Source organism: Coenobita brevimanus, chromosome 46 (assembly GCF_032717465.1).
Source record: "Coenobita brevimanus isolate Jiangsu-jjx chromosome 46, ASM3271746v2, whole genome shotgun sequence".
NCBI classification, from domain to species: domain Eukaryota; kingdom Metazoa; phylum Arthropoda; class Malacostraca; order Decapoda; family Coenobitidae; genus Coenobita; species Coenobita brevimanus.
The window spans coordinates 50,156,867-50,184,484 of record NC_136999.1 but is presented as its reverse complement, the minus strand read 5'-3'; the positions used below and the strand labels follow the sequence as shown (position 1 = coordinate 50,184,484).

The 27,618-nt window shown below is 41.1% G+C and overlaps 1 protein-coding gene across 1 annotated transcript in view; it reads right to left on the bottom strand.

Annotated features, from left to right (window-relative positions):
* Nucleotides 1-27,618, bottom strand: part of LOC145398722 (putative neural-cadherin 2) — a 428,971-nt gene that overhangs the window by 299,902 nt on the left and 101,451 nt on the right. The window contains exons 4-5 of the mRNA XM_080271522.1: nucleotides 26,768-26,910; nucleotides 834-1,016 (exon numbers count right to left, since the gene is read on the bottom strand). Of these exons, the coding sequence (XP_080127648.1) occupies nucleotides 834-1,016; nucleotides 26,768-26,910 (326 nt within the window). The remainder of the gene's footprint in view (nucleotides 1-833; nucleotides 1,017-26,767; nucleotides 26,911-27,618) is intronic.

The following is a 27,618-nucleotide window of genomic DNA, read 5'->3' as shown; positions in this document are numbered from 1 at the left end:
TGGGAGTGAAATGGATGGATGAATTACGTACTGCGATGCACAAAACAAGGACTACATCTTCCTTATATATTGGATAATCGAGGGAATGGCTCTATCTCACAGGAATAATAAAACGAAATTTGTGAAGATCTTATGGCATGTGAGGAGGAACTAAGAATTTCAAAGGCTTGAGTGACGAGTGAATGGAAGTTGGTCCACATTTACTGAGCACTCTTGTTTGTTACCACACTTTTCTTTTCTCTTCATGCTTATGGATCCCTCCCGCCTCATGCAAATGGGAAAGAGGGTAAAGATGGTGGTGGTTGTGGTGGTGGTGATAATGATGATGATGATGATGGTTGTGGTGGTGGTAATGATGATGATGGTGGTGGAGGTGATGGTGATGATGGTGATGATGATGATGATGATGATGATGATGGTGGTGGTGGTGGTGGTTGAAAATACTCAAAATCGCAGTGGGATGGTAGAAACAGTGAATCAGACGATATTTAAAACCATATATGGATGAAAGCAGAAGGGGTGAACTAAACGAACATTTAAAATCGTTACGCGGATAAACGTAGTTCTCACCTTAAGACTTGTTTTGGGCAGGATGATGAAAAGGATTAACCATTTCACTCCACTCACGTATTTGTAATTTTTGTCCTGCAACCTTCAGGTGATTTTAATGTTTATGAGACTTTAAACTGGAGGGTTTAGATATCGCCTTCATTAATCGTTCAAGTACTACCGGTAGGCTATAAGTCCTTCCTAAACTGAAAATATAAAGTCTGGAAGTACAAGAGTATATTTAAAAGATCTTAAAATCGTTGGACAAAAACAAAACCTCTAACCTTAAGAATAGTTTTAGGCAGGTCGCTGTCGTCCTCCTCCGTGATCTGTGTTTGGTGTAGCGGCGAGGGGAACACTGGCGGATGCTCGTTCACATCCACCACACGCACCAACACCCTCGCCTCGCCCTCACCAACACTGCCACCACTACCATCCACAGCACGTACCGCTACCACCAGCTCGTACTGTTGGCAAAAAAAAATAATAATAATATAAGCAAAAACAAAAATAAATGTGAAAAAAAAAAAAAGATTGTTGTATTAACGCATATTCGTTCATGTCGATCTCAAACATCAAACTTCCTTCCATCACTACTGCCACGACCAACACCATCTGCACCATCCACCACCTGCACACTCGGTCAAAACATCATATTTATGCAGGTGATCGATAACTTCTTGTTGTTTATCGCGATTTTTCTTTGGCCGAATATTTATGAATAAACTGTTCACTTGCACTGTTGGCAAATGAAAACGGGCTGATGGTTTTCATACAGTCAGGGAAAAACTCTGGCCTACTGTTCTACTGCATCTACTGCACACTTCATGGCATGCCGTCACAGTCCTTCATGACACCATAAGGAAAATCAGCCATGAGTAGAAAAATAAGCCAAGCCTCATTCAGCTTAGTGAAGCAAATGACAGATACAAGAGAGGAAATATTTAGATGGAGAAACATATCGTCTCACTCAGATTAAGAATAGCCAATAGAAGAAAGTTGAAAGTAGATGAGGGGAAAAATATGCGAAATTTTGCCTTGCAGACTCAAAACCGTTTCCACCAACACCACTAATACAACCACCACTGTCATTGCCACCAACCACAACCACCGCCATTACTACCACCACTCCCGCTACCGCCAGTGTTGTGTGTGCACTACCTGCTGAAAGTAGTGGCACTACCGCTACCACTACTTGGATCACTATGTAGTGTCATTACCACTGCAGTTATTTTTTTTCCCCTAAGAGTGCACTGCCACCAGTCTAGCAGTTACCATTATTTTACAAAGTTTGTTTTTTTATTATTAATATTTCTGCAGTAATTATACACAGCCACCTGGTATTGATGTTTATGCCAGTAAAGTTTATTCTATATGCAGGTTTTGGCTTTCATTTACTGTAACCCAAATAACATTTATTGTATAATATTTTCATTCATAGAAATTACCAGATTCCTCTTGAGTTTATTACCAAATTAATATCTTCATTATCAGTCTTACATATACGCAGGTAAGTATAACTAATAAATAAATATACAGTATATATTATACATGTTTTATATATATTATAATATGAAGACAAGTTATCGTTTACTGTAAATGTAAATAATAATATCAAGCTGTGTGTGTGTGTGTGTGTGTGTGTGTGTGTGTGTGTCACGGAAACAGTAATAAATATCGACTTAATTCTTTTTGCATTAGGTCGGGTATAAGTTGAGGGAGTGTTATAAAAAAAAAAAAAAAAAAAATGACGACCGCGCACGACGCGACGCGCAAAATTTTTGGAAATCGCGACAATTGCAAATATACATTTTCTTTCTCGACATTTTGGTCAGAAATGGTCATCGTGGGCTCAGTAATGTTATGGAAACAAAAATGATGGTATTTGCAAACATTTTGAGAGGGAAAGGCTCTTAGTCCAGCAAATTTTTGCAGGCAAACACTAGTTGTTAATAATTCACACAAAATATATTGCAGTACCTGGAATGAAGAAATATGCATAATACAAACATATTTATCAGCAAATTTAAGGTTAATACCAAGTCTTGTTCCTTCATTACTAAAAACATTTTTCATTATCAAGGTCGCCACAGTTTGGACATGGATAACACCATATGGCAACCCTACCAACACAACACTGGCATCCACCTCCGTCCAGACTCAAACTTGTCCGATTCTCGTCTAACAGAACACGACTAAGAGTAGCCAACAGCGTTTGCAATACCACAGAAATTATCCCTGGCTATTGTTGCACTAATCTTAATACAAGTAGTGCACTACAGCTACTTGCAACTAAAAAAAGTAACTCTGCTGTGTAGCGTCACTATCTGTACTGAAACTACTCCCAACCAATCAACCATAACAACAGCTACCACCTTTACCACAACCACCATCGCTGCCACCACCACTTCTATGCTACTATCACCACCGCTGATACCACCACCACTACTATCAGCACCACTATTACTACCACTACCTCCACATCACCACCACCGCCACCATCGCTACCACCATCCACGGCCCGTATCATACCACCACAAGCAGCTCGTAGTGCTGGCAAATAAAATGGCATTATGGTTTTTATGTAGAGTATAAATGTTCGCTCATATCAACTGCAAACACCAAAACTTTTTCCACTACCACATTCACTTTTATCACCACCACCACCACTACCACTTCTATTACTACTACTATCAACATCATTACTATCATTACTGTCACCACCACACTAAACTTTTACTACGGTACTATCGTAACCATCATAATTAACACTACTTCCAATGTCGTTACCACAATTAGTACCACCACGGTCGATATTACCACAACTACAAGCTTGTAAAGTCAGTAGGAAGACATCATCATCATCATCATCATGCATCTCAATGATTAACGATGCTATACTCTTTTCACCTCAACTTGACCTTGATTTTCTTCCTTTTGCAGCTTAGTTTGCGAAGAAAAAAGACAATGCTACAGCTCTACATCCCTCCCATAGCACTTCTTCGTGACTAACACCATATTCTAGTTATTCTTGTTACAACTCAACATTTAAGATAGAAGGAAGGCAATTTTAGGCCGGGTTGGAGTAAAAAGAGTATAGTAAGGTTCAGGAAAACACAAAATTAAGTGAATAGTAAGACGGAGCTTATTAAGAGAGATACAACTTCACCATCATTAGTTGCTACTGTTTGGTGGATTAAGATGGGATGATTAGTGCTACGTGTGAAGAGTTCATTTCCACATTACCCTCTAGCACTGACACCCACCTACCACCATCGCCACTACCACTACTACCACCATTCACCGTTCACACCACCACTATCAGCTACAACTGTTCTGTGGGTTAAGGTGGGATCACGTTTATTATGTGGTGGGTTTACATCTGTTACATGCAGCTCTGTTTCTACTGTACCAACCACCATCGCTGCTGTCACCACTACCACAATTGCTGCTATCACCACTACCACCATTACTGCTGTCAGCACTACCACCATCGCTGCTATCACAACTACCACCATCCACCATCCGTCCCATCACTATTACATTCTACAGTTTGGATCATGTCATTACTACCACTACTACCACCATTCACAGACTACTAAGATCGTTACTACCACTACTACCGTTCACAAACTACCACAATCGTTACTACCACTACTACCACCATTCACAAACAACTACCAGTAAACACAAGAGGATAACTTTTTTGTTTTATAATGTGCTTACTGTTATCAGCCAGAAGAAGCGACTCTTCTTTTTCCATTCACCTACCACCACCACCACTACCATTTCCACCACCACCACCACCACCACCACCACCACTTACAAACATCCCCCAACACCATCACTAACACCACCACCACCGCCACCACGCACAAGACATCCCCATCATCACCACCACCATGTACAGACATCACCACTACCACTATCTTGTCCTGTTTGGTGGATATGACAAGATTATCCCGTTCACGACGTAGACATCTTGTTTTATTCTTGCTGCCACCAGACGAGTTGATTCGCATGACTATCACCTACGCAGCAGCAGTTATAGTAATAGTGGTGGTAGTAGTAGTAGTAGTAGTAGTAGTAGTAGTCCCTGGTTCATCTGAAATGTGTACCCAGTGGACTACAGGCTAAAGATGCCCTTCTCCTGTAAGTCCACCATCCTCCTTTTATCGGGTGATAGGTATTGAACTGAGGGAGGTTTTTATAAAAGGGCAGCTCCATTGCTCGGCTATATCAGTGCCATTTCGTGAAGGCATCCCTCTCCAGGACCTGCCACCAAATACAGTAAGTTGTAGGCAATATCCACCTCCTGAACTGAACAAAATTGTTTTGCGGTAAGAAAATGAACAAGACAAAGGACAACTACGGTAGTCGCACCAACCCGTACCATATCTACCACCGCAAGACATCCCCGAAGTTGTCCTTTGGATATACCCCTTAGGCATACCCCAGACGCATCCCAGACAGCTCTTATGTTCCCCACCTGCCCCTCTGACGACCAAATTCTCCTCCGACACACAACAGACACAAATAACCTCTATCATTGAACAACAACCTCTCTCCCCCCCAAGCAAGACGTTCATAAAACTCTACGGTAACAACTTGCCAGATATCAGTATTAAAAAGAAATGTACAGTGATAGCGAGTGACACGGTTAGGGACAACCGTGATTGGCCGCCCATGTAGTTGCGGCAAAAGACATAATCGTAGTAAGGTGCTAAAATTCTAGCTCGCTCTTACCACCACTTACATCACCTCCTAACATCACCACAGTTTATAACCCAGCATGACCATTCGGAACTGAATGAACTTCGTTTTGTTTTGATTTCTTTGTTCGAGCTGATGTAGACTGAGTGGAATTTTGTAATGTTTTGACTTGTCTTTGTATGAATTGAGCTTTATTTTTGGGTAATACAGCAGTTCAGTGTAATTGTTGTGTATTAACAGTGGTTTGGGAACGATTTTTGTGACGAATTAAGCAGTTTGTGGCAATCATTTGTGACTGTGGTTGGCGCCGTTGTGTTGGTGGATGTAAACAACTGCAGTCTGGTACAGCATACTTGGTGTATTTAGTGCTAAGCACTGCCCTGTACACAGCGTTGTGAGTGAGTACTATTCCCTTAGTTTTTTTTTTTTTTCCTTTTCACCAGCGAAACAGTTTATATCCCAGGTTTACAGTTATCCTTACAGGTAAGATATAATTGTATTTTCATATGTTGTAACTTTTCAGGTGATAATAAACTTATTTGTGTATTGTAAGACTGTTGTGACTTCATTGTTGTTGTATTTCAAGTTGTATAATTTTAGTTCTTCATTCCAGGTAATGGTTAGCTTTACATTCTTTTTAACAGGTATATTACTAACCAGTAAGGTAGCTATTCCTGTATTGTTCTAAACAGCAACAAGACCCCCACCAGTAAAACCTGTAACCATTGCATAAATTGTCACTGTTCTAGCAGGTTTTGTATATGTAACATATTCTTGTTCCAATATCTCTTCCAGATACTAATCAGTATTATGGGATTCTTTTTCTCTGATAAATCCTTGCAGTAACCCTGGATTTCAGAATGCCACGGAACATTATTTGCGTAGCCAGCTCCGGTAGTTTCACCGGATCCATTTGTACGGACCGCACCTTTGTTTGCAGGATGTGCAAACTACGTCAGAGACTGGAAGACAAGCTGACCGAGGCTACCAACAAAATTTAATAGTCTGACCCGATAAGTTGATGTGCCGGAGGAATTCATTGCGAGTAATGTCGGACACACTGCAGAGGACAATGTCACTGCTAAGCCAACTGCAGTCCAGGTTAACCATCCTCCTCCTCCTGTAGTTACTTCTCCCCCCACCGTACAGAATGAGTTCCAGCCAGTGCAGAATGGTGCAAGGCTTGCAAAGAAAAGAAGCATCATTCCAGTAACAACATACAAGTTTCAGATTCTCGCAAAAGTAGAGGAAGAGCCCCATGAGGCAGGGGTTGTGAGGGACTCCATCATCCGTGGTCAGTTGGTTGAATTTTGTGGCAGGGCACCCTCTAAACGAAAGCATTTTTGTATCCCTGGTGCAGGAGTAGATGACGTAACGGAGGCTGTGGATGATATTTTTGAGAATGCAGAAAATAACAGCCTAATTATCATTCATACAGGTACAAATGATGTCGTACAGACCCGATCAGAGGAGCTGATAGAGAAGTACAGGAGGATGATTCGACACTACAAGGAGAAAACTAACAACATCTTAATTTCAGGAATACTCCTAAGGATTGGTACAGGGAATGCCTTCTTCAGTAAAGCATTTAGTTTAGATAATAGGGTCAGGTCACTTTGCCTGCAGGAAGGAGTTGAGTTCATCGACACATGGAACCAATTTTACGAGCAGCGAGCACTAGTTGCGAATGATGGAATACACTTGAATCCCATTGGTTCTGTCCGTCTCGGTCATTTGCTTAGTGATGCAGTAAGTTTTTTCTGGAGAAAAAACGAGCATCAAGGAAGGCAAACGTAGATGTCATGAAATCAGATGAATCAATAAGCAATGGAAGTTTCACACATCGGAAAGGAAAACACATAAAAGCTCTTCTTGTGAATGTGCATAGTCTGCGTAATAAATTTTCTGATTTAGAGGCCCTTGTCTTTAATGAAGATTATGACATAATTGGTATAACAGAATCGTGGCTAAATACTGAGGAAAGAGATTTTCTAGAAGAGTTTAATTTACCAGGCTATCACATTTTAAGTAGTGAAAGGAAGAATCGAGCAGGGGCGGTGTGTTGTTATATATTAAATCAGGATTTCATCCAGTCGTAATTACCAAGCCATGTATTGAAAACATAGACACTATTTATATTCTGCTTAGGAATGAATCTTGTCGTAAAATCATATTTGGATTAATTTATCGTCCACCCGGTCAGCCACTCTACATCGATAATAAAATCTACAATCAAACTGCCAAAATATCTTGTATGCAAAGCACTGTAATATTTGGGGTGATTTTAATGTACCAGTTCCAAAATGGGGAGAAGTGCTATCCTCACAAACCGGGGTAGACCTGTGTCCAAACTTGCAGGAAAGTTTTCTGTATCAATTTGTAAATTATCCGACACGTGGAGCTAACATCCTAGATCTTGTCTTAGCCACATCAGAAAACGTAGTGAGGAATGGTACTGTAGGAGAAGAATTTAGTACAAGTGATCATCGCACAGTTACATTTAACATTAAATTCAGTGAAGACAATGTCAGGCCCAGTTGCGAGAAAGTGCTCGACTTTAAGAGGGCAAATTTTAAGAAATTAAAGTCATATGTTGGTGCAGGTAACTGGCATCTTATTGCCGAAACTTTAGATATCAGTGACACGTGGAATTATTTTTAACAGAACCCTCAACAGTGCTGTCAGGTTATGTATTCCAATGCGCAACAGAAAGCCTGCCAAAAAATTCTAAACCCAAATTGTGGAACTCCAACATTAAATATCTTGCATATAAAAATTATGATACCACAAAGAGTCAAAGTGATAAAAATAAATAATATGCCCTTCGACAGAAAGCTAAAAAATTAATTAGATGCAGTAAGAAAAACCTTGATGCACATATTGCAAGTATCAGTAAATCAAATTTCAAAGAATTTTTCAGTTATATAAGAAGCAAAAAGGCAATAACTCCAACAATCGGTCCCTTATCACAAATAACAGAGAGCACACTCATGATGAAACTATGATGGCGAAAATTCTCAATACATTCCTTGCGTCAGCATTTACAACAGAAAATATACATACGATTCCTGCTGTTTCCCCCATTCCTATAGAAGAGGACAATATAATCACTGACATTATAGTTAGTGATCGTGACGTACTGCTTGCAATTAGCAAATTAAAAGAGAATAAAACACCGGGACCGGACAAAATATCTTCACGTGTTTTGAAGGAACTACAGAATGAAATTGCAAAGCCTTTATCTGAACTTTTTAACTTATCACTTAAAAGCAGTAAGGTGCCACATGAATGGAAACCTGCTAACGTAACCCCAATATTAAAAAAAGGCAACAGAGCACAGCCAGAAAACTACTGCCCAATTAGTTTAACATCGGTGATTTGCAAATTGCTTGAAACTATTATCAGAGATATGTTTGTGAAACACTTAGAATCAAACAATCTCATCAAAGATTCTCAACAAGGTTTTCGTAATAATCGCTCTTGCCTCACGAAACTGCTAGACTTTTTCAGTGATATACTGAGCATGTATGACGACACTAAATCTGTTGATGTTGTGTACCTTGATTTTCAAAAGGCTTTTGACAAAGTTCCACACAAAAGACTCCTTCAGAAGCTAAAGGCACATGGTTTCAGTGGCAGGGTTCTCGGGTGGGTAGAAGATTGGCTCACCAGACAAAAGCAGTGAGTTGTAATAAACGGAAAAGAGTCAGACTGGATAAACATTACAAGTGGAGTGCCACAGGGTTCAGTGTTAAGTCCTATTCTTTTCTTAATATATATCAGTGATGAAGGATATATATCCTTTGATGAAGGATTATGTTGTAAAATTTCAAAATTTGCTAACGATACTAAAACCGGTAACAGAGCAGATACAGCACTGCAAAGGCAGGCAATTCAGGGAGATCTTGATCGACTGTTCAACTGGGCCCAAGTTTGGCAAATGGATTTAAATATTATTGAGTGCAAAGTGCTAAACATTGGCAGTAAAAATGTAAGAGCTAATTATAGCATGAATAATGTCCAACTTGATAGGGTAAACCATGAAAAAGACTTAGGAGTTATAAAAATAACAAATTATTTGAAACCAGGCAAACAATGCAGAGAAGCTGTGAAAAAACAATAAACTGATTGGACTCATAGGTAGAGCATTTGAATATAAATCAGATAATATTGTCCTCACTTTGTATAATTCCTTAGTACGCCTGCACTTGGAATATTTTGTTCAGTTTTGGTCACCGTATTATAAAAAAGATATGGAAAAGCTTGAAAGAGTGCAGCGAAGGATGACAAAGATGAAACCTAGACTGAGAAATAAACCATATGAGGAACGTTTAGAAGCCCTGAATCTATTTACCCTAACTAAACGGAGGTTACGAGGAGATCTAATTCAAGTATTCAAAATATTCAAAGGACATGATAACATGGCTGTTGACAAATACTTCATAGTTGATCACTCAAATTATACTAAAGGCAATGGGCATAAAATAATTGGCAAACGATTCCAGTCGCGCATGAAGCTAAGCATTTCTTCTCCAATAGAGTTGTAAATACAGGTATAAGGAATAAACTGCCCTCCAATGTAGTAAATTCTAATACCGTACTGACATTTAAAGGTCGCCTCGATAAGTATTTGTCATCTAACCCCCAGCTTAATATGTTTACTCCTGAATAAAACACTTGTGTATGTATAATTTTTTATTTTATCTTGTTTTATTTTACTTATTTAAGAGCCTGGATCAATTTAATGAATGCAAGTATAGTTTATGCACAGACTAGGATATGCACAGATAGCCCTGAGTTAACGATCACTACTCATACTTTCGACCTGTGATGGGCTGTGGATCTCTGAGGGTCCCTGTTAATCAAGTGACCACCTTCGGGATTTTTTTTTAATGTACTAGGGGTCACTGCTTCAGGAGGTGACTTGTGTGCTTGTCCCACATGGGAACGCTCCTACTCTGAGAGGAATGAAAGGAGCTGGGGCTTGATTGACTGCTGCCTACCTTAATAGCGCCAGGCAAGGCTGCTGCACCTCCCCTGAACATCCACACTGTGCACTGTGCATTTTCCACGCTATATCCGCAGACACCCCGTTAACTGAACGTACTCGTACATGGTGTCATGTATTATTTATTTATTCGATTATACATTTTACTTTACTACATTCTCTTTCAGGTTATTCATACTGGTAGCTTATAGATAAAGTATTATAGAATGTAACTTTACCCCTCAGTCTATCCTATGAAATTTCCACGTCAGTTTTTCCATGCTGCATGATGGTTTTTCTCACTTTTTCTTATCAGTTTTAACTGGAGGGTTTGGAGGTGGGGGGAGCCTTCTTGCTTTACTTTCCTTATCCTTCAGCATGTAGAGTTAGATCTCGTAGTCATAGTCTACTCTGTAACAAACAGCCTCGAAAGGACCATAAGGTCTGTTGCTGTTTGCTTCTCTTTGTACTCCTCTGTACCACCAACCCCTGCTGTTTGGTGCTGGGTAAAGGCAAGATTATCAATTTTACGCGTGGTGGGTGCTCATTCAACTCAACCTCAAGCACCGACATTCTTTTTCACCTACCACCATCCCTGTCACCACCACTACCATCATCCCTATCACCACCACTACCACCATCATCCACCCACGCTATACTCCACCAGCTACCCCACTACCATCGCTATAGCAACCACCATTACCACCATCGCTACTATTACCACTACCACTACCGCTACTACCACCACTACCCCCATTGCTACTACCACAACCACCACCATTGCTACTGCCACCACTACCACCATTGATATTACCACCATTGCAACTGCCACTACCACCACCATCACCACTACCACCATCGCAATTGCCACTACCACCACCATCATTACTACCACAACTACCACCATTCACCACTAGTATCAGCTCCAACTGTCTTGTGTTTAAAGGCAAGATAATATAAACACTAACACCGCTATCCCCACCACTACCACCACTAGTATCAGCTCCAACTGTCTTGTGTTTAAAGGCAAGATAATATAAACACTAACACCGCTATCCCCACCACTACCACCACCACTACCACCAGCCCCACCACCACTACCCTGGACCTGCAGTGGTGGTGGATAAAGCGGGGTAAATGTGGGATCATCATTTTTATGTGTGATGTACAATATGGCTGCTCGTTCACATCACCCACAACCACCAATGTTCTTTCTGCGTACCACCATCATCACTACTAGGACTACCATTACCACTACTACTACTGCCACTATTACTACCATCTGCATGCTTTCTATCTACAATCATCACCACAACCATCACCACTACCACTACTGCTACCAATATTCTGTCACTGTCATCATCATCACCACAGCCATCACCACCACCACCACCACTACCAACATTATACCACTGCCATAAGCGTTCCCCAGCTACAATCGTTACTTTTACCAGCACTTTCACTACCACAGCCAACATTCTTTAGACCTACCACAACCACCACCATCACCAACAACAGGAACAAAAACATGTATTCTCTCGACCACCACCATTAGTACACACCATTACAGTACCATCATTACTACCACAATTACCACCAACGCTCTTGCTAGTCACCACCACTACCACCATCACCACTACCACCATCACCACCAATACTGCCACCACTACCACCACTGCTACACTACCAACACTCACCTCTACCACCAACACACTATTTTTTCGCTTCCAACACCACCTCCACTGCCACCATCAACCATCATGATTACCAAATTTCCACCCCCACCACCACCACCCCAAAACTGCCACCACTACAATCACCACCAAGAATCCTGTTAGCTGCTACCACCATCGCCTACCACCACATACACTGCACTGTGGTTCTTTCACCTTAATTTGGCCTAGATTCTCGTCCTTTTGCGGCTTATATCACGTAGGTCAGTGGCGAAAAACGACAGTATTATCGGTCTAGATTCTTTGCATACCAGATCTTTGTGACTAGCTTTATATTCCTGTGTTAATCTGCTGTATCAATTCAGCACTGAAGACGGAGAGACGGCAATTTTAGGCCAAGTTAAAGTAACACGGGTATACCACCATCACTTGGAGTCTGGTGGTGATGACCATCATCCACACGATGTAATGCTGCCCATTGATTCCTAAGCTAAGTTTACGCTGAGTGACAATACAAATGTTTTCCTGCAACCCAAAAAGCTATTTACAGAGCTAAGTGGTAACCAAACAACCCAGTACGGGGTGATGTGGACCCTACTATGATGCCCTTGTTACCTGGGTGGAGAGGGGCAATGTGGCGTCCATCCTTAAACCAAACCTTCCTACACTTCCCAGCGACCTCCTGTGGTGAGGGCTGTCCACCCCAAGGAAACACTGGTTCTTTGCATGGTACGGTCTTGCAGGGGCGATTGCTTGCCTGCGGTTAATGGGTCTGATTGTCCTAAAAGATCGGGGTTACTCTTCTACTACTACTGTTTCTACTGACTACCACAACTACTACTACTATTACCACCACCATTATCACCTATAATCCCACCACTATCATTGTCACCAGTACTGCCACTATTACCATTGTTACAGTTCCACCACCACAATCACCAACACTCAAGCTGCCAGCACCATCACCCTCACTACTGCCACCATCACTATCACCACCACAATCATCACAATCAGTCATCACCACCATCATCAGTCACCACCATCACTATCAGTCACCACCATCATCATCAGTCACCACCACCACCATCAGTCACCACCACCACCATCAGTCACCACCATCACCATCAGTCACCACCATCACCATCAGTCACCACCATCATCAGCCACTACCACCACCACAGCCACCACCATCACCATCAGTCACCACCACCACCACAGCCACCACCATCACCATCAGTCACCACCATCACCATCAGTCACCACCACCACCACAGCCACCACCATCACCATCAGTCAGCACCATCATCATTACTGCCATCATCACTACCATCGCCACATCCATCGTCCCATCCTAATATGTTAATCTGGTGTTAATGATAGAGAAAATGTTTATGGCGTCAATATTACAATTTCTATGGATATTGGATTGCATTTTCTGATGAGATTACTTCTAACGCCATTGCCACCATCATAGCTACCACAACTACCACCACCATCGCTACCACAACTACCACCACCATCGCTGCCACAACTACCACCACCATCGCTACAACAACTACCACCACCATCGCTACCACAACTACCACCACCATCGCTACCACAACTACCACCACCACCGCTACCACAACTACCACCACCATCACTGCCACAACTACCACCACCATCGCTACCACAACTACCACCACCATCGCTACCACAACTACCACCACCATCGCTACCACAACTAAAACCACCATCGCTACCACAGCTACCACCACCATCGCTACCACAACTACCATCGCAATTGACCCCCCACTACGTCAGGTTCCAGGAGGGATCATTATCATCATCATCATCATCATCAACCCAACCTTAATTCCAGAGAGAGAGAGAGAGAGAGAGAGACCTATCAAGCAACATGCCCAGTGAAATGAACCACAGAGTCATTCACAAATCACTCAAGCCTTGGAAATCTAAACTTCATCTCACAAGCTACAACAAATCTCATGTTTTTTATATATACAGTTTTAGATGAGCTTCAAAAACACCTGTGGGACACCTGTGGATAATGACATTCCGTAAAGAAGCAAGGTATAAAAGGGATGCAGTTTGAACATAACCGTACAGCATCCAGCCATTTTCATCACTAAATTCGTTCGCATCTTCAACTTGTATCATTACTTCTTTCACACATTTTATTACACCCGTGCTTGCTGTGTGTGTGTGTGTGTGTGTGTGTGTGTGTGTGTGTGTGTGTGTGTGTGTGTGTGTATTACTACCAAACAACCACAGCTAACCACTAACACTACATTACTTAGCATACAAGAGGTGTGGTACGGGTGTTGAGGCTTTACATGTACTGTTACAACCACTATTACTACCACAACTACCACAATTGGCTTTCGTCGCTACCACTACTTCCTGGTTGAACTGGGTGTAAATACATAAGGGTGATATTGGTATGAATGGTATGGTTATTGCTGCTGAAACCACGCTATTGTCTTACGAGTAATTACAAGAGTATCTAGTTCCACCACCACTATCACTGCCACTATCACTACCACTCCTACCACCACCAACACTACTACTACTACCACCACTACCACCACCACCACCACCATCACCACCACTATCACCACCACTCCCACTCCCACTACCACCACCATTAACACCACAACCACCACCACGACCACTCCCACCACCACCACCACCACCGGTACCATTCCAACTGCCGTTACCACCACCACCACAACTGGTACCATTCCTACTGCCGTTACCACCACCACCACCATCACCACCTCTATCACCACCACTCCTACTCCCACTACCACCACCACCAGTACTACCACCACCACCAACACCACTACCACTCCCACTACCACCACCACCACCACCGCCCTGGACTTTAGTGTAACAGTAAAGAAAGCAAGAACTACAACTTTTTACAACAATAAGAGGAAATAAATACAGCTAGGCCACAAAAACAAAAGCATTACGTACCGATGCATTTACCATACACCAAAACAACAAAACAACAACAACAATTACCACACACCAATACCAACAAAGACAGTCTACATCACAAAATAAACATCTGTCGTTATCAGCTCCAATTATCTAGGTTTAATACCGTGACCTCGTTTTATCATTCCTTCTTACAGCCTACAGACGCTTTTATCCTACTTTGGAAATGCCACTCACACTGAATGTATTTAGAAGACATGTAACCCCTTCAGTCGAAAAATCTCCCCTAAAAAGAAGAAAATCGTCTCAAGGAAGTAGCCATAAGAAGAAAGTCAATGGATTCGAGAAATTCAGTCTGTCTAGCACCTCCACCTCAGCTATTTATTTTTTGTATTTTTTTTTTTCGAAACAGCCCACAAGAGATCATTGACTAGTCCATTCCAGTGACATACTTTTTTTTTTTTTTTTAATTTTTTGGGCAATCTTTCTTCGCTTTTATGAAATTTAAGAGAGACCTGTACAGAAAAGGTAATGAAAGCTATGAATCTGAGGAGGAAAAAGCAGAGTAAAATAGTCAGTAGAAAAGAAAAGGAAAAAAATACAATATCCGATTACAGAGGTTACCAAGTCATAATCAGAAATACAGTGATGAGGAAGAAGTGTTAGCAATCCTACTGTCAGGAATTCGCGAGAGTGTATTTATATAATTTCGTGACATTGTACTTTGGTGAGAAAACCACGAACTCTAGTGGAACTCCCACTGGGCATCACTCAGTTCGACCTTCCTCGTATTCACTTCAATCGGGATGGTTTTCAGAACATTTGTCACTGTTTCACAAGTGACCATTCTTATCCACGACATTAGTGCTTTCAATGAGTGATTTATTGCATTTTTATATCGTTCACCCTCTTTCCGTTGACAGTTGAAGTTAGGCCACGCCTACTTCCGGCGAACACGGCCATCTCTTGCCCCCTTTCCCAGTCTGAACTCAATCAGCTTTGAGCCGCCTCGAGGATAGGACTGTTTGTGCCCAGCATAGAGCATCGCCTCCGTTGTACAGCGAATTCCTGAATCTCCACCTAGACGGTGAATTGGCGAAGCAGACTTAGCGAATAGCAGAGTTCGGGATTCATCACGCAGGCGCCCAGACTTTCGTTCGTCTCCCCTCCACTTCCCAGTATTTCTGTTCGTTTTTCTTGGCTTAAGTTTGATTAGCTTTTGAATGAGTCAGTGTTTTCTCTTTATTTGAATTCATGAGTCCCCTAGTGACCGTGAATTCCCCTTTTGAATTCATTTTGAGATTCATATAACTTAAATTATTTTATTGTAATCAATAAATTTACAGGTCTTTTCTTGAGCTTAATGTAATTAGAATTGTGTTCTATTTCTCCACATTAAGCTTATTTTAGTTGCCGCTCCTAGTTTGCACAAATTCATTATCCATAACTGGTACTTAGGCCAGTTCTTTTGTATCAAGCTTAAATCCGTTGTGCCAGCCAAGAGTTAAGCACCGGCAAGTACCTGTGTATTATTATTAGTATTAGTTATTGATTGTCAGGGGTGGAGTCACTTTCTCGAGAGGCTAACAGCACTAACAAACAGCACTCGTGAGTAATTAGTCTCTGCTGTGTACTGTTGAGAAAGTTTATAAATTCTCGTCCCTAGAGAATTGGCGAAGTAAGCCGGCATAAAGTACAACAAACTACTTGATTTTTACAAGTCAGTTCCTTGTCTCTATTTTCAAGTAATATCATGCATTTTTAATTCATATATTCACATCCCCCACCTCCCCGTGACACTGAGCTAGTTAAAATGAGGTACACTGTTTCAGCTAACCCTTTGCTCCTACTCCTGGTGAAACTAACCTGATCTAAGCTAAAACTAAGCTAATCTAATCCAATTTAATCTAAGCAAATCTAATCCAACTTAACCTAATCTAAGCTAATCTAATCCAACTTTACCTAATCTAGGCTAATTTATGCTAATCCAACCTAACAACCTAATCTAAGCTAATCTAATCCAACTTAATCTAATCTAAGTTAATGTAACTAATCCTAACCACAAGCTGCATAACCCTATCTAACCCCACCTACATACCCATGTCTAAATCAACCTCATTTAACCTACACTACCCTAACCTAAATAACCTGATCTAACTCAACTTCGTCAATCAAAACACAACCTTTTTTAATCTGTCCTCACCTAACTTTATGGAACCTAACCTCACAACCTACCCTAAGCTAATCTAAGAATCTACATAGCCTTAATTAACCTAACCTCGCCCAATTTAAATCTAACTTACATCACCTTCTCTGACTACGTCATCTAACCGACCCTAACCTACCTCTAACCTCACGTACATAAGCGCTTTCCTTGCCTAAGCTAACCTACCCTAACGTACATAACCTTAACTAACTCGCCTAACCTGCCATACCCTAACCTAAACATCACCTCACCTCATCTCACGTAACTTCACCTCACCTAACAACCTACCAGAAGAGTCAACAAATTCAGCTAAGCCTCTGACCCTGTCCTGCGTGGAAGTAGGTCATAGCCAGGATTTTACACTCAGCCAAGACCTGTTGCTGGCACGATGGAGCTTTTACACACTGCAGGAATAATAGTGTCAATGTGAGCTGTGTCTTGGTGTAGTCAAAGCTCAACACTCATACCTTGGCCAATATTCTCGAGCGGTTAGGAAGCTCACTAGCACCTGTTCCTTAGCGGTTTATTCCTGATTATGCTCCCTTATTATTTTCTCGTGTGTTATCTAGGCAATTATATCGACATTAAAAGATATGAGAGAAAAAAAATAGGTGAATGGGTAGTTTGGAAAAGAAATCGCTAAGGAAGATGTGTTAGTCTCTATATCGAACTCTAACTGCTCGACTAAGATAAGTTACAATGAATTCCTACCAACTTCAAAATAGTTTATGCAGCTTAGGAAAGACTTCTCGAACTGAAGACGTTGATAACGATACGCAATGTCTCTAGTTCCAAAATCACTCCTAACTTGAAGAAAGTCGACTGGTACGGCAAAATAATAATAATAATAATAATAATAATAATAATAACAATAGTAATAAAACCTTTCGTTGAAAAGGTTAACGCTAGACAATACGAGTAGGTTTTCGCTGTGAATCTGGATATGTTTCCTTAAAGCCAGACAGTTTTATTCAGCTGAGAGTGGGTTATAGGAATCTGGGAGTTCAAAGTACCACCATGAACCCTCCCATGGTTGGAACAAAGCTGGTATTTATTCCAGTTAATATTAGAAGAGTTTATTCAGGCATGAGTCATAGATGCCCGAATTAAGTAGCTACCTTCGCTATATCCTGACGACTTTGTAAACACAGCACTTGTCACTCTGCCAGTGTCATGTCTCAGCACCACAGTCCTTCTCTGTGCCACCAAAACCAACTATATCCACCACTATATTCACCATTCCCATATATCAGCCTTTCAAAATATTCTGTTAATCTGCTCCTTACTTCACTTCCACTTGTTATCGTTTTCCACCTTCATTCCTCCGAATATTACACTTTTTCACCCTGATTTCTTCCCTGACACGTCTTTCCCGAATGGTTTCCTTATTTTCAGATGAGTTTATATAGAACAGTTTGAATTAATCTCTTCATGCATTTCTTTCGATAAGAGCCTGAGTGTTTATCATATCACCATCAACCCTCTCATGGTCGGGACACATCTAGTAATGTATTCCAGCTAGCATTAGATTTGATTCAAGTGGGAGTGAGCCATAGGAGCCTGAATATTAATAGTTATTCTTAGTATATCCTGACGACACTGCCCAGACTAACTCCTTAATTCCGGGTGACGCCATTTTCAGCTTATTCCTGGTGCTCACTGAAGGGGTTAAATCTGCACCCAACCGCTCCAGTTCAAAGGCTATCTTCTAAAGTGAAAAGAATCGTTTGCGATTGAAAAAATGGTCAACCAAGTTAGTCCCGGAGATCAAGATTTATCATACGAAGAGAGACTAAAATCATTGGCTCTCCCGACAGTGTCATACAGAAGATCACGTGGGGGCCTTATCGAGGCTTGCAAGATTCTGAGCAACAAGTACGAGAGTGACTGCACAGATGGGATCTTTAAGGTGAGAGAGGACACTACCACTCGAGAGAATACTAAAAAGATAGGTATTTATTTCCTTTATTGCCGTTTATTTAGCGGGCAATCTTACCATACCCAGTGGACTTGTGCTATCATATACTGTGTGTGTGTGTGTGTGTGTGTGTGTGTGTGTGTGCGCAAGTGAATATTACCGAATCTTGCATAACATAGTGAAAGGTGGATTTTGTTTCCCAACTTCCCAACTGAATGTTGGGTTAGGTTAGGTTAGGTTTGGTTAGAGTAGATTAATAATTAGACACACGTAAAGTACGTTAGGTCAAGGTTCAGATTGGGCACAAGATCGTCATGGTCAAATTATGGTTATTATTCATTTACACAACAAATGAGGCCTCAAAACACTCAAATGAACTAAAAAAATCAAATGGAAGAAAAAAAAAAAAAACACCAACAAATAGGAGACGGCAATAAAGGACATATTTTCCAAAAGATATGCAAGACCAGGGCATGACCAAACCTGCGAAAATTTTCATTCCCTAATCGTGTAGTGAACCACTGGAACGATTTGCCTCGGAGTGTAGTTAATGCCGACTCAATCACAAAATCTGAAGTGCGCCTTTATAAATTCTGGGCCAATCAAGAGCAGAAATTTGATTATAAAGCTCTAAAATCTCCACCACACACATCCACTGTCAAAAGTTAGATAATGCAGATGAGCTGGAGTCACAAGCGTAAAGTTCGGCGCTGCATTTCGACAAACCTGATGCTGATGCACTGAGAACAAACCTATTGTTGGTCATTCAGAAACGGAGACGTCGGAGACAACGAACGATGTTTGCTTGGCCTTTTCTTCCCCTTAACTCAGATTTAATAGATAATTACTGTGCAAATAAATTCTTAAATACCATGTTTTGCAGGAAGACAGCTCACCCTTTCCAACAAAAGCATAATGACATAATGACCTTTCCACATCAAACAACGTCTCTATGGGAATTTGAAGTAAAGAAAATTTATTAACAATTTCCCTTTTTAAATTCTGGTGCTAAACTCTATTCTTGCTCGGAGGGCCTCATACGAATATGCAATACAGAATTTACATTTACCAATAATAAAACTGTATGAATACATGACCAATCCTGACCTGGACTATGACAGTATGCAGTGATTCTAGAGAAAATAGCACTATTAAATTCACCACACACAATTTCATTGACTTTTATTGTTACAGGGCAGCGACTAAGTGTGTAGGAGGGTAACTTAGATGGGCACGTGAAGATGACGTTATCCCTTTTTCTGCGTATGTCAGCATGAAAAGCTATTTTGAGTCAGATAATGCATTTTAATTTGTTTCTGGTACTCTCTGTCGATTTTATTAATTTAGCTTTGGAATAATATGGTCTGTAAGTAGTAGGAATAAAATGTCACCAGACTGAGGGGGTTTATGTGTAACTTACCTATCGCTTCAGGATAAATCCGATCCCATTGAATGTAGTTAAGAGTCTACATATATTAAAAGACGTCTCTTACACTAATGGCTCAGGGAAACAGGATCAAATATCGCTTCGGTGAATGACAGATCTAAACTGACGGTACTGCTTCGTATCCGTTGACCTGTTAGACTCAGAGGATTCGAAACAGGATGGTGAACTCGGCGAGGGGGGATTCGATCAGCCGATAATAACACCCGCACTGCTGTTACTTTCTCTATTATATGTTCCTACTTTCCCCTGACGATATTTTGAACTGTAGGGGTTAGATAAATCTCCATCATCCCCTGAAATATGAGAGGCCTTTCCTGAATTGAAAAAACTTGTCTTCATGGTAAAATAAGGAACGGAGGGGTCGAACAGCCGCTATGTATTCCTTCATTGCAGTTACTCCGGCCTGTATTAAAGCCTAAATTCTGTGCATGCTATCTCCAGAGGACCTTATATAGATCAGGAGAGATTTTTCAAACTGGAGGGGTTACATAAAATAGCTTCAGTAACCCCTCCAGTACCAAGAGGTTTCTAAAGCGGTATTCAGTCGTTCAATTGAAGGGCGAGAGGTTAAAGAAATCATCTGCAATTTTATGGGTGCCTCGCGATGTGTGACTGATGGCCGTAATCTCAAAGTGGAAATGCACACTCCAATTATTATTATTATTATTAATTATTTATTTATTTATTTTTTGTTGCGATAAGAGTACATGACGAAGACGGAACACATTTGGCCTTTCCATGTGGCTGCTGACTGCATTCCTTAATATGGGATGCAGGCTACCCACACGCAAAAACCACATGCGTTCCATAAATGACCGTTAAAAAATTAAAGGTTTGCACTACCACTTTGCGATTTAAGGCTTAAGCATACGATATTTAGAGGCAAAAATTGTACTTAGAGAGAGAGAGAGAGAGAGAGAGGCGACACGTGATATAAGGTGTTCAGTAGCGTTATGATGCCTACTATTTCTGGTTAACTGTGTGTAATTAACCGCGCTGTTATTGTTAACCTGTTCTCAGCGATGACGTTCATAAAAAAAAAAATCTGCTATCAATCTTTAATTTTGGTAAGCCCCCTAGTAGCAAACAGGTAAATAAACACAATATCTAACCCCATCAGATCAAAGAGCCTCCTAAGCCTAATAAAAACGTCTCTAGATAGGAAGAATACTGGATACAAGGTTGCCAACATTACCAAGGAAATGCAAGATGGTCTCCACGCAGCTACATTCTACTGATCTGCTTCTGTGCATTTTTTTTTATATGTCCGACTCTGGGCAAAGGCTTCAGGGCCTATCTCCAGGGCATATCCCCAAGGCCCAGTAGTCCTCTTACATCTCCACATGTCACCACTTCGGCGCTAACACCCACCGTCCATATTGAATACGTGCTAGGGTTGTCGCATACAGGAAATATGCAGAAATAATAGGATCTCAAAATGTGTCTATGGCTTGACGTTTGACTCCTTAAATACCATTAAAAACCTAAATAAGTATTAAAAAAACGAAAGAGAGAGAGAGAGAGAGAGAGAGAGAGAGAGAGAGAGAGACGAGCTACTAGCCCAAGGAACAACAATGCAAAGTATGAAGCAAATTGGTGAAGAAATAAAGGAGTGGCGACAAACTGAAAAAGCGTTTGTAAGAAAGAGAAACAAACGGAGGATTTAACAGGTCATAATCCTTCGGTGTGGAGACGTAAAAATCCGGGTCCCACACCCACCACAATACTCCAGTGTTGGGTAAAGCGATGCGTCTTTAAGATATATATATTTAACCATTTTTCATGATCGGATAATTCGCGTACTCTACTCCAATTGACACCAAACTATTCTATACTTCGATGAGGGACTGCGAACCTGAGGGTGTTAATATTGCCACTATTAACCCTTCCATGGTCGGGAATTCTCTAGTAATTAAGTATTCCATTCCATCTAACCTCAGATTTTTTGCTCTTAAATTGAGAGTGAGTAATGGGAGCTTTTGTCTTGATCGCCCATATTTTTAAAAATACAGTAATTCCATCCACAGACTACTCATTCCGTTCCAAGAAATTTTGTTTCACTGCTTTAAATATTTCCATGGAAGGGAAGGGGGAAATTTCGGGTTGGTAGCCCTATTGAGTTTAAACGACCCATAATACACTCGGTATGTCGGAGTGTTGGATTTGTACACTCATGCATCTAGACACACATATTTCGTGCTGGAAAATGAAAGGTCAACAGCATGTGGGCAATAGGTCTCCACTCCCTGGCTCTCCATTTACCAGCCCAGCAAAGCCACAGCGGCATGCACTCTGAGGCATATTTTGTGATGATAAATAACGCTTCAAGAACAGCCTTTGCTTCAGTATTGTTATTGCTGCAGTAAAAGATTCACGTGTTTATCCTTCGCCTCATATGCGAGTACTGGCATGGCGGCGGTCAATTTTTTTTCCCTTTTGGAGGACACAAGTAGAAACATGCAACCACGTTAAGATTTTTTTTTTTTCCGAGCAAATTGTTAAACAGAACATTCCTAGAAGAAAATCCTTGTGAGACTCTGGCTTTAGTGTTGAAAGATTTGGCAGCGTCAGATCATAAATTTTAAGATCATTTGAATATCTGAGTTAGTGTGTGAATTAACCACGCGTCAGAGTCGTCTGCTGTGTTTATATCTGGCTATTCGACATCGGTTAAACTTTAATGAGATACATATAGCAATTAAGCATCAGTATATCGGTGTGAATTATGTTAACAAAATTTTACAGTAATTTCCTTCAACTTACTAATATTAAGGACAATGAACCAATATGCAATAATAAAACTTGCAAAGGATTTTTTGAAGAGGCGCGTGAAAGAATTCCTTCAAGTTCCAATAATTTCCGCTGCTCGATAGAAAGATTTTGCACCCACAAAGGCAAGAGATTTTGTAAGAATACCATTTTCGCTAATTTCCTTCCCAAGACTCTACATGGGGAAAAAATGTTTAGGGATACCACCGTTAATGTCTCGTGTATAGTTATGCTTCTTCTTGACCCCTTCACCTGTGTCGTCCAGTGGTGGTACCGATATGACGGGGCGGTGGAGCTGTCCGGTTGTACAAATGTCCCTCACTTCCCTTCGTATCCCCGCACAAGACGATGGTGGACTGCAGAAGAAGGGCAGCTTTTGTGTATAGTCCACTGGGATCATGTTCAAATGAGCCTGGGGTTATTCTTACTACTACTACTACTACTACTACTTGCACAGCCTGTGGTGGTGGTGGTGGTGGTAATAGTGCAGCAGTACTAACCGTTCACCCCGGGAAACTGTATCTATGAAGGTTCATAATCCCATTCACTACGCTAAGTCGTTCCTAAGCCATTAAAAAAATTGTGTAGAATTAGTAAATACACGCGGAAATACAAACAACGTAGTGAACTGGGATGTATGGGGTTCAGTCAATTATAAGGTTACGTATGTGTTGAATTTTGACCCTCTAATCGCTGTGAGTTTAAGGACCTGAATATAATCGTCGGTCGTAAGCTAGATAAAAGAACAAATTCCTTATTTTCAATCATAACCTTATCATTATAATTTTTAACAACTGTCGCTGAGGGTGTCTCGACCACAATAATATCGTCTGACGTACCCCGAAATAAATGAAAAGTAGCTAATTTACATTTAAAGGTCGAGAAAGAGATGAATCATGAGTAGTTCTATAAATGGCCAGGTGTTGACAGGTGAATCTGATTAATTTAATTTCGTTTGAACAGAATAACGTTTGATGACACTGCCAGACGTGTGCTACTGCTTCCGATCATGCTGGAGGGTCTGCAGTCGTTATTTATTACAATGGGTCTGTCAATTTTTGCCGGTATCAATTAAAGTCTATGTGGTCATGAGCTCTAAGTCATTAGTAAAGATCCATTTATATAGTGCAGAAAGAGGCTAAGACATCAGAGTAACCTAGTTCAGAGACGGAGGGAGAAGTGTCTTTATTTATTTATTTTTTTCGTTGAGAAAACTATTGATTCACTGAAGTGCAGGTCCTGTAATATTGCAGTACTTAAATATTAGTGTCATTAGATTGTAGGATATTCTGTCAAAGGCTTTATGCAAGTGAAATATAATGGATTCTGTCTGTTGAACATCACGCCAGTTAAAGTGTTATGTTGTACCCTGACGAATTTGTGTTATTTGTGAGAATGTTGGCATGAAGATTATTCATTATTTGTTGTGAGCATGCAGTATCTTATAGAATTGACATGTATGTGAATGAAACTGGTCAGTAGTTCGTACGGTCACTCTTGTCACCTATCTTGACGACAGGGTTGATTTAGCACGACGTGAGGTGGAATTAAGTGAAGATATCTTAGTGAATGGGAGAGAGAACAGGGACACAGTGTTTTAAGATGCAGATGGGGATATTTGTCGGGTTGACTGGCTGAGGTTTGTAATGTTTTCAGTACATTATTTATTTTGTTCGTTATCATTTTCTTAGAAGTAGTTGTTATATGTGGGTAGGGACTGTTTGACATGTCTAGTGCCTGCTGGTCGTTCTGTGTGAAAGCTGACTGGAACTGTGAGATGGGTATTTGTGTTTTGTGTCTTGAGTGCTTATAAGAATATAACTGTCCTAGAGTGCTGTAGAATGAAAGATATGTAAGCTGCTACTTCATATTGCAGTTCATTAATCTCAATCACGGTAATGACTGTGGCTAACAACCATATTCGTTGTAGAGTTACTTATTGTATCACAGAGTATCGCTGTCGTGTCTACATTTCTATCTGGTCCTCCACTACTGTTACCTGGAAATGCTGTCTTGCCACAGCTATTGGTACGGTGACCGATGCCTCTCTCCAACACCTAAGGGATAAGTGAGGGAGGGGTGTATTACCATGTGTGTATTTATGCAAGATCAAAGGCAGTTTCCGGGTTCGTTCATGTCAGACTCCTGCTCTGCTAGTCTTTCATTAAAGTCTGTCTCCTCGAGGCCTCATCCATCCCTACGTCGTGATGGCGAGAGGGGTGAACGAACTCTGGTTTACATTCTGATCTGTATTACTATACTCTGTTTATCTTAAGTTGGCCTAAAACTGCCATCTCTCCATACTTAATGAATGCTGAGATTTAAAAAATGACTAATATTATACTATGATGCTAGTCACTAAGAAATTGCATGGAAAGGATGTAGAGCCATACTCCTTTTTTTTTTTCTTTTGCCACTGAGCTGCGTTAAAGAAGCGGCAAAAGCAAAACAGTCTGGACCAAGTTACTGTGAGTGCACTACAGTACCATTCCTACCATCGGCATCACCACTGCTACCACAGTCAACACGGCCACTACCACTCTACTACCTTGGCATAAGCACACCGAGCTCCAGATATGGTCACTAAACCGCCTAATGTTGCGGGGATGACGTGTCAAGGACGATGAATTTAGCAGGTGTGGCGGTGCAGGTGCAGTGGCTTATGATTGGAGGTTGTGGCTACCCGGGTTCGATTCCCAGGGGGATAGAATCTGTCCACATACAGCAGTTATAACCGAGGCAGAGCCAGACTTAAGCCCCTAAAACCACTGCAGGCAACTGTGCCGTGAATAGTGTGTCACAGTATAGATCTGTAACAACATCAAAATGCACCCTGGGACAAAACCCTCACTCACACAGGCAAAAAAGATCTTCACTTGAAGCCCGCGTCGCACCAGCGGTACATGTACTCATAAATTTTATACTTCCCGTTACAGCTACCGCCTGGGTGGTAGGTGGTGGCGACCAGCACCCACTCACTTGATGTGCTACGTACTTCTTCCTTTCGCATTCTCATCCTCTGTCTTTGCCCTCCTCTCTTCTTACTTATACTTTTCCTTCCTGTCACTTTTATTACTCTTCTTTCCACTTCAGGTGGTTCTACACTCGGTGGTAAGCCATTTACGACGCTGGGAGGTGACCATATAACCAAATAACAGGGTGACGTGGAGCCTGTTATGGAGCCCCTGTTAACGGAGTGGAGAGATGCAACTGTGGCATCCATCCAGGAACCAATCTTCCACACTTTTCCCCGCGCCTCGCTATGGTGAGGCAGTGTCAGCCACAAAGGATTATCGGTCCACTGCATGGGACGGCTGTGCAGGGACGGTTGTTTCCCAGCCGTTGATGGCTCTGCCCGACCAGACAGACTGGGCTGAAAAACACTGACATCAAAAACCACTACCGCCATCATTAGCGATAACAACAACAACAATAACAAGGTAACAACAATAACGACAATAAGAGCAACAACAACAACTACTACTTCTACTACTGTTACCACTTATAACCTGCTGCTGCTGCTGCTGCTGCTGCTACTACTACTACTACTACTACTACTCACCTGATCCCTATGTTCATAGTCGAGTGGTTGTGTGAAGGCGAGAGTACCCGAGTTGGCCTCCAGGGTAAACAGTCCATCCTCTGCCCCTTCCTTGATGCTGTACTCCACGCCCTGACCTGACGAGATGACAGCTGTGGTGAGATGGATAGATAGATAGATGGACAGACAGATAGACAGTTAGATAAACTGACTGATAGATAGACAGACAGACAGACAGACAGATAGGTAAATTCGATAGATGGACAGGAAGATGAACAGACAGATAGATACAGCCATATAAATAGACAAAATTAATGGTCCAAATGGGGTGATTCAACGTCAGTGATAATATACTTGTACAACTGAATAAGAGAAGTACTACGCAAAGAGTGTAAATTGTACAGGGAAACAAGTAGCAGCATCACAGAAAACCGATAATCGTGAAGGGACGTCTAAATCCATGTTAAAATATACCGAAGGAACGTGAATGAAATTTTCCAAAGAGTAAAAGTATCTATTTGTCCTCAAGCGAAGGGAATTAATAGGATAGTGTAATTTTTCTGTGTGTGCGTCTGAAAATCATTAACGATTTTAATAATTTAATATAGTTTATGATAACGTGATCAGTGAGAACTAGAAGGGGTACAGTATTTAAAAAAAAATCTATGTTCCTCACTATATAGGTATATATCGAGGATGAGGACAACACACTTTTATATTCTGACTGGTATAAGGTCTAAAGTGAAAAAGTGTAACATCATTGCCATACATTTTTTGGTTATCTATAGTTGTCAGACAGCACATACTTCCGCCAAGGTTTCAGAGTTCAAGGTCAGATTGGATCAATCTTGACCTCTTGGCAAAAATTCGAG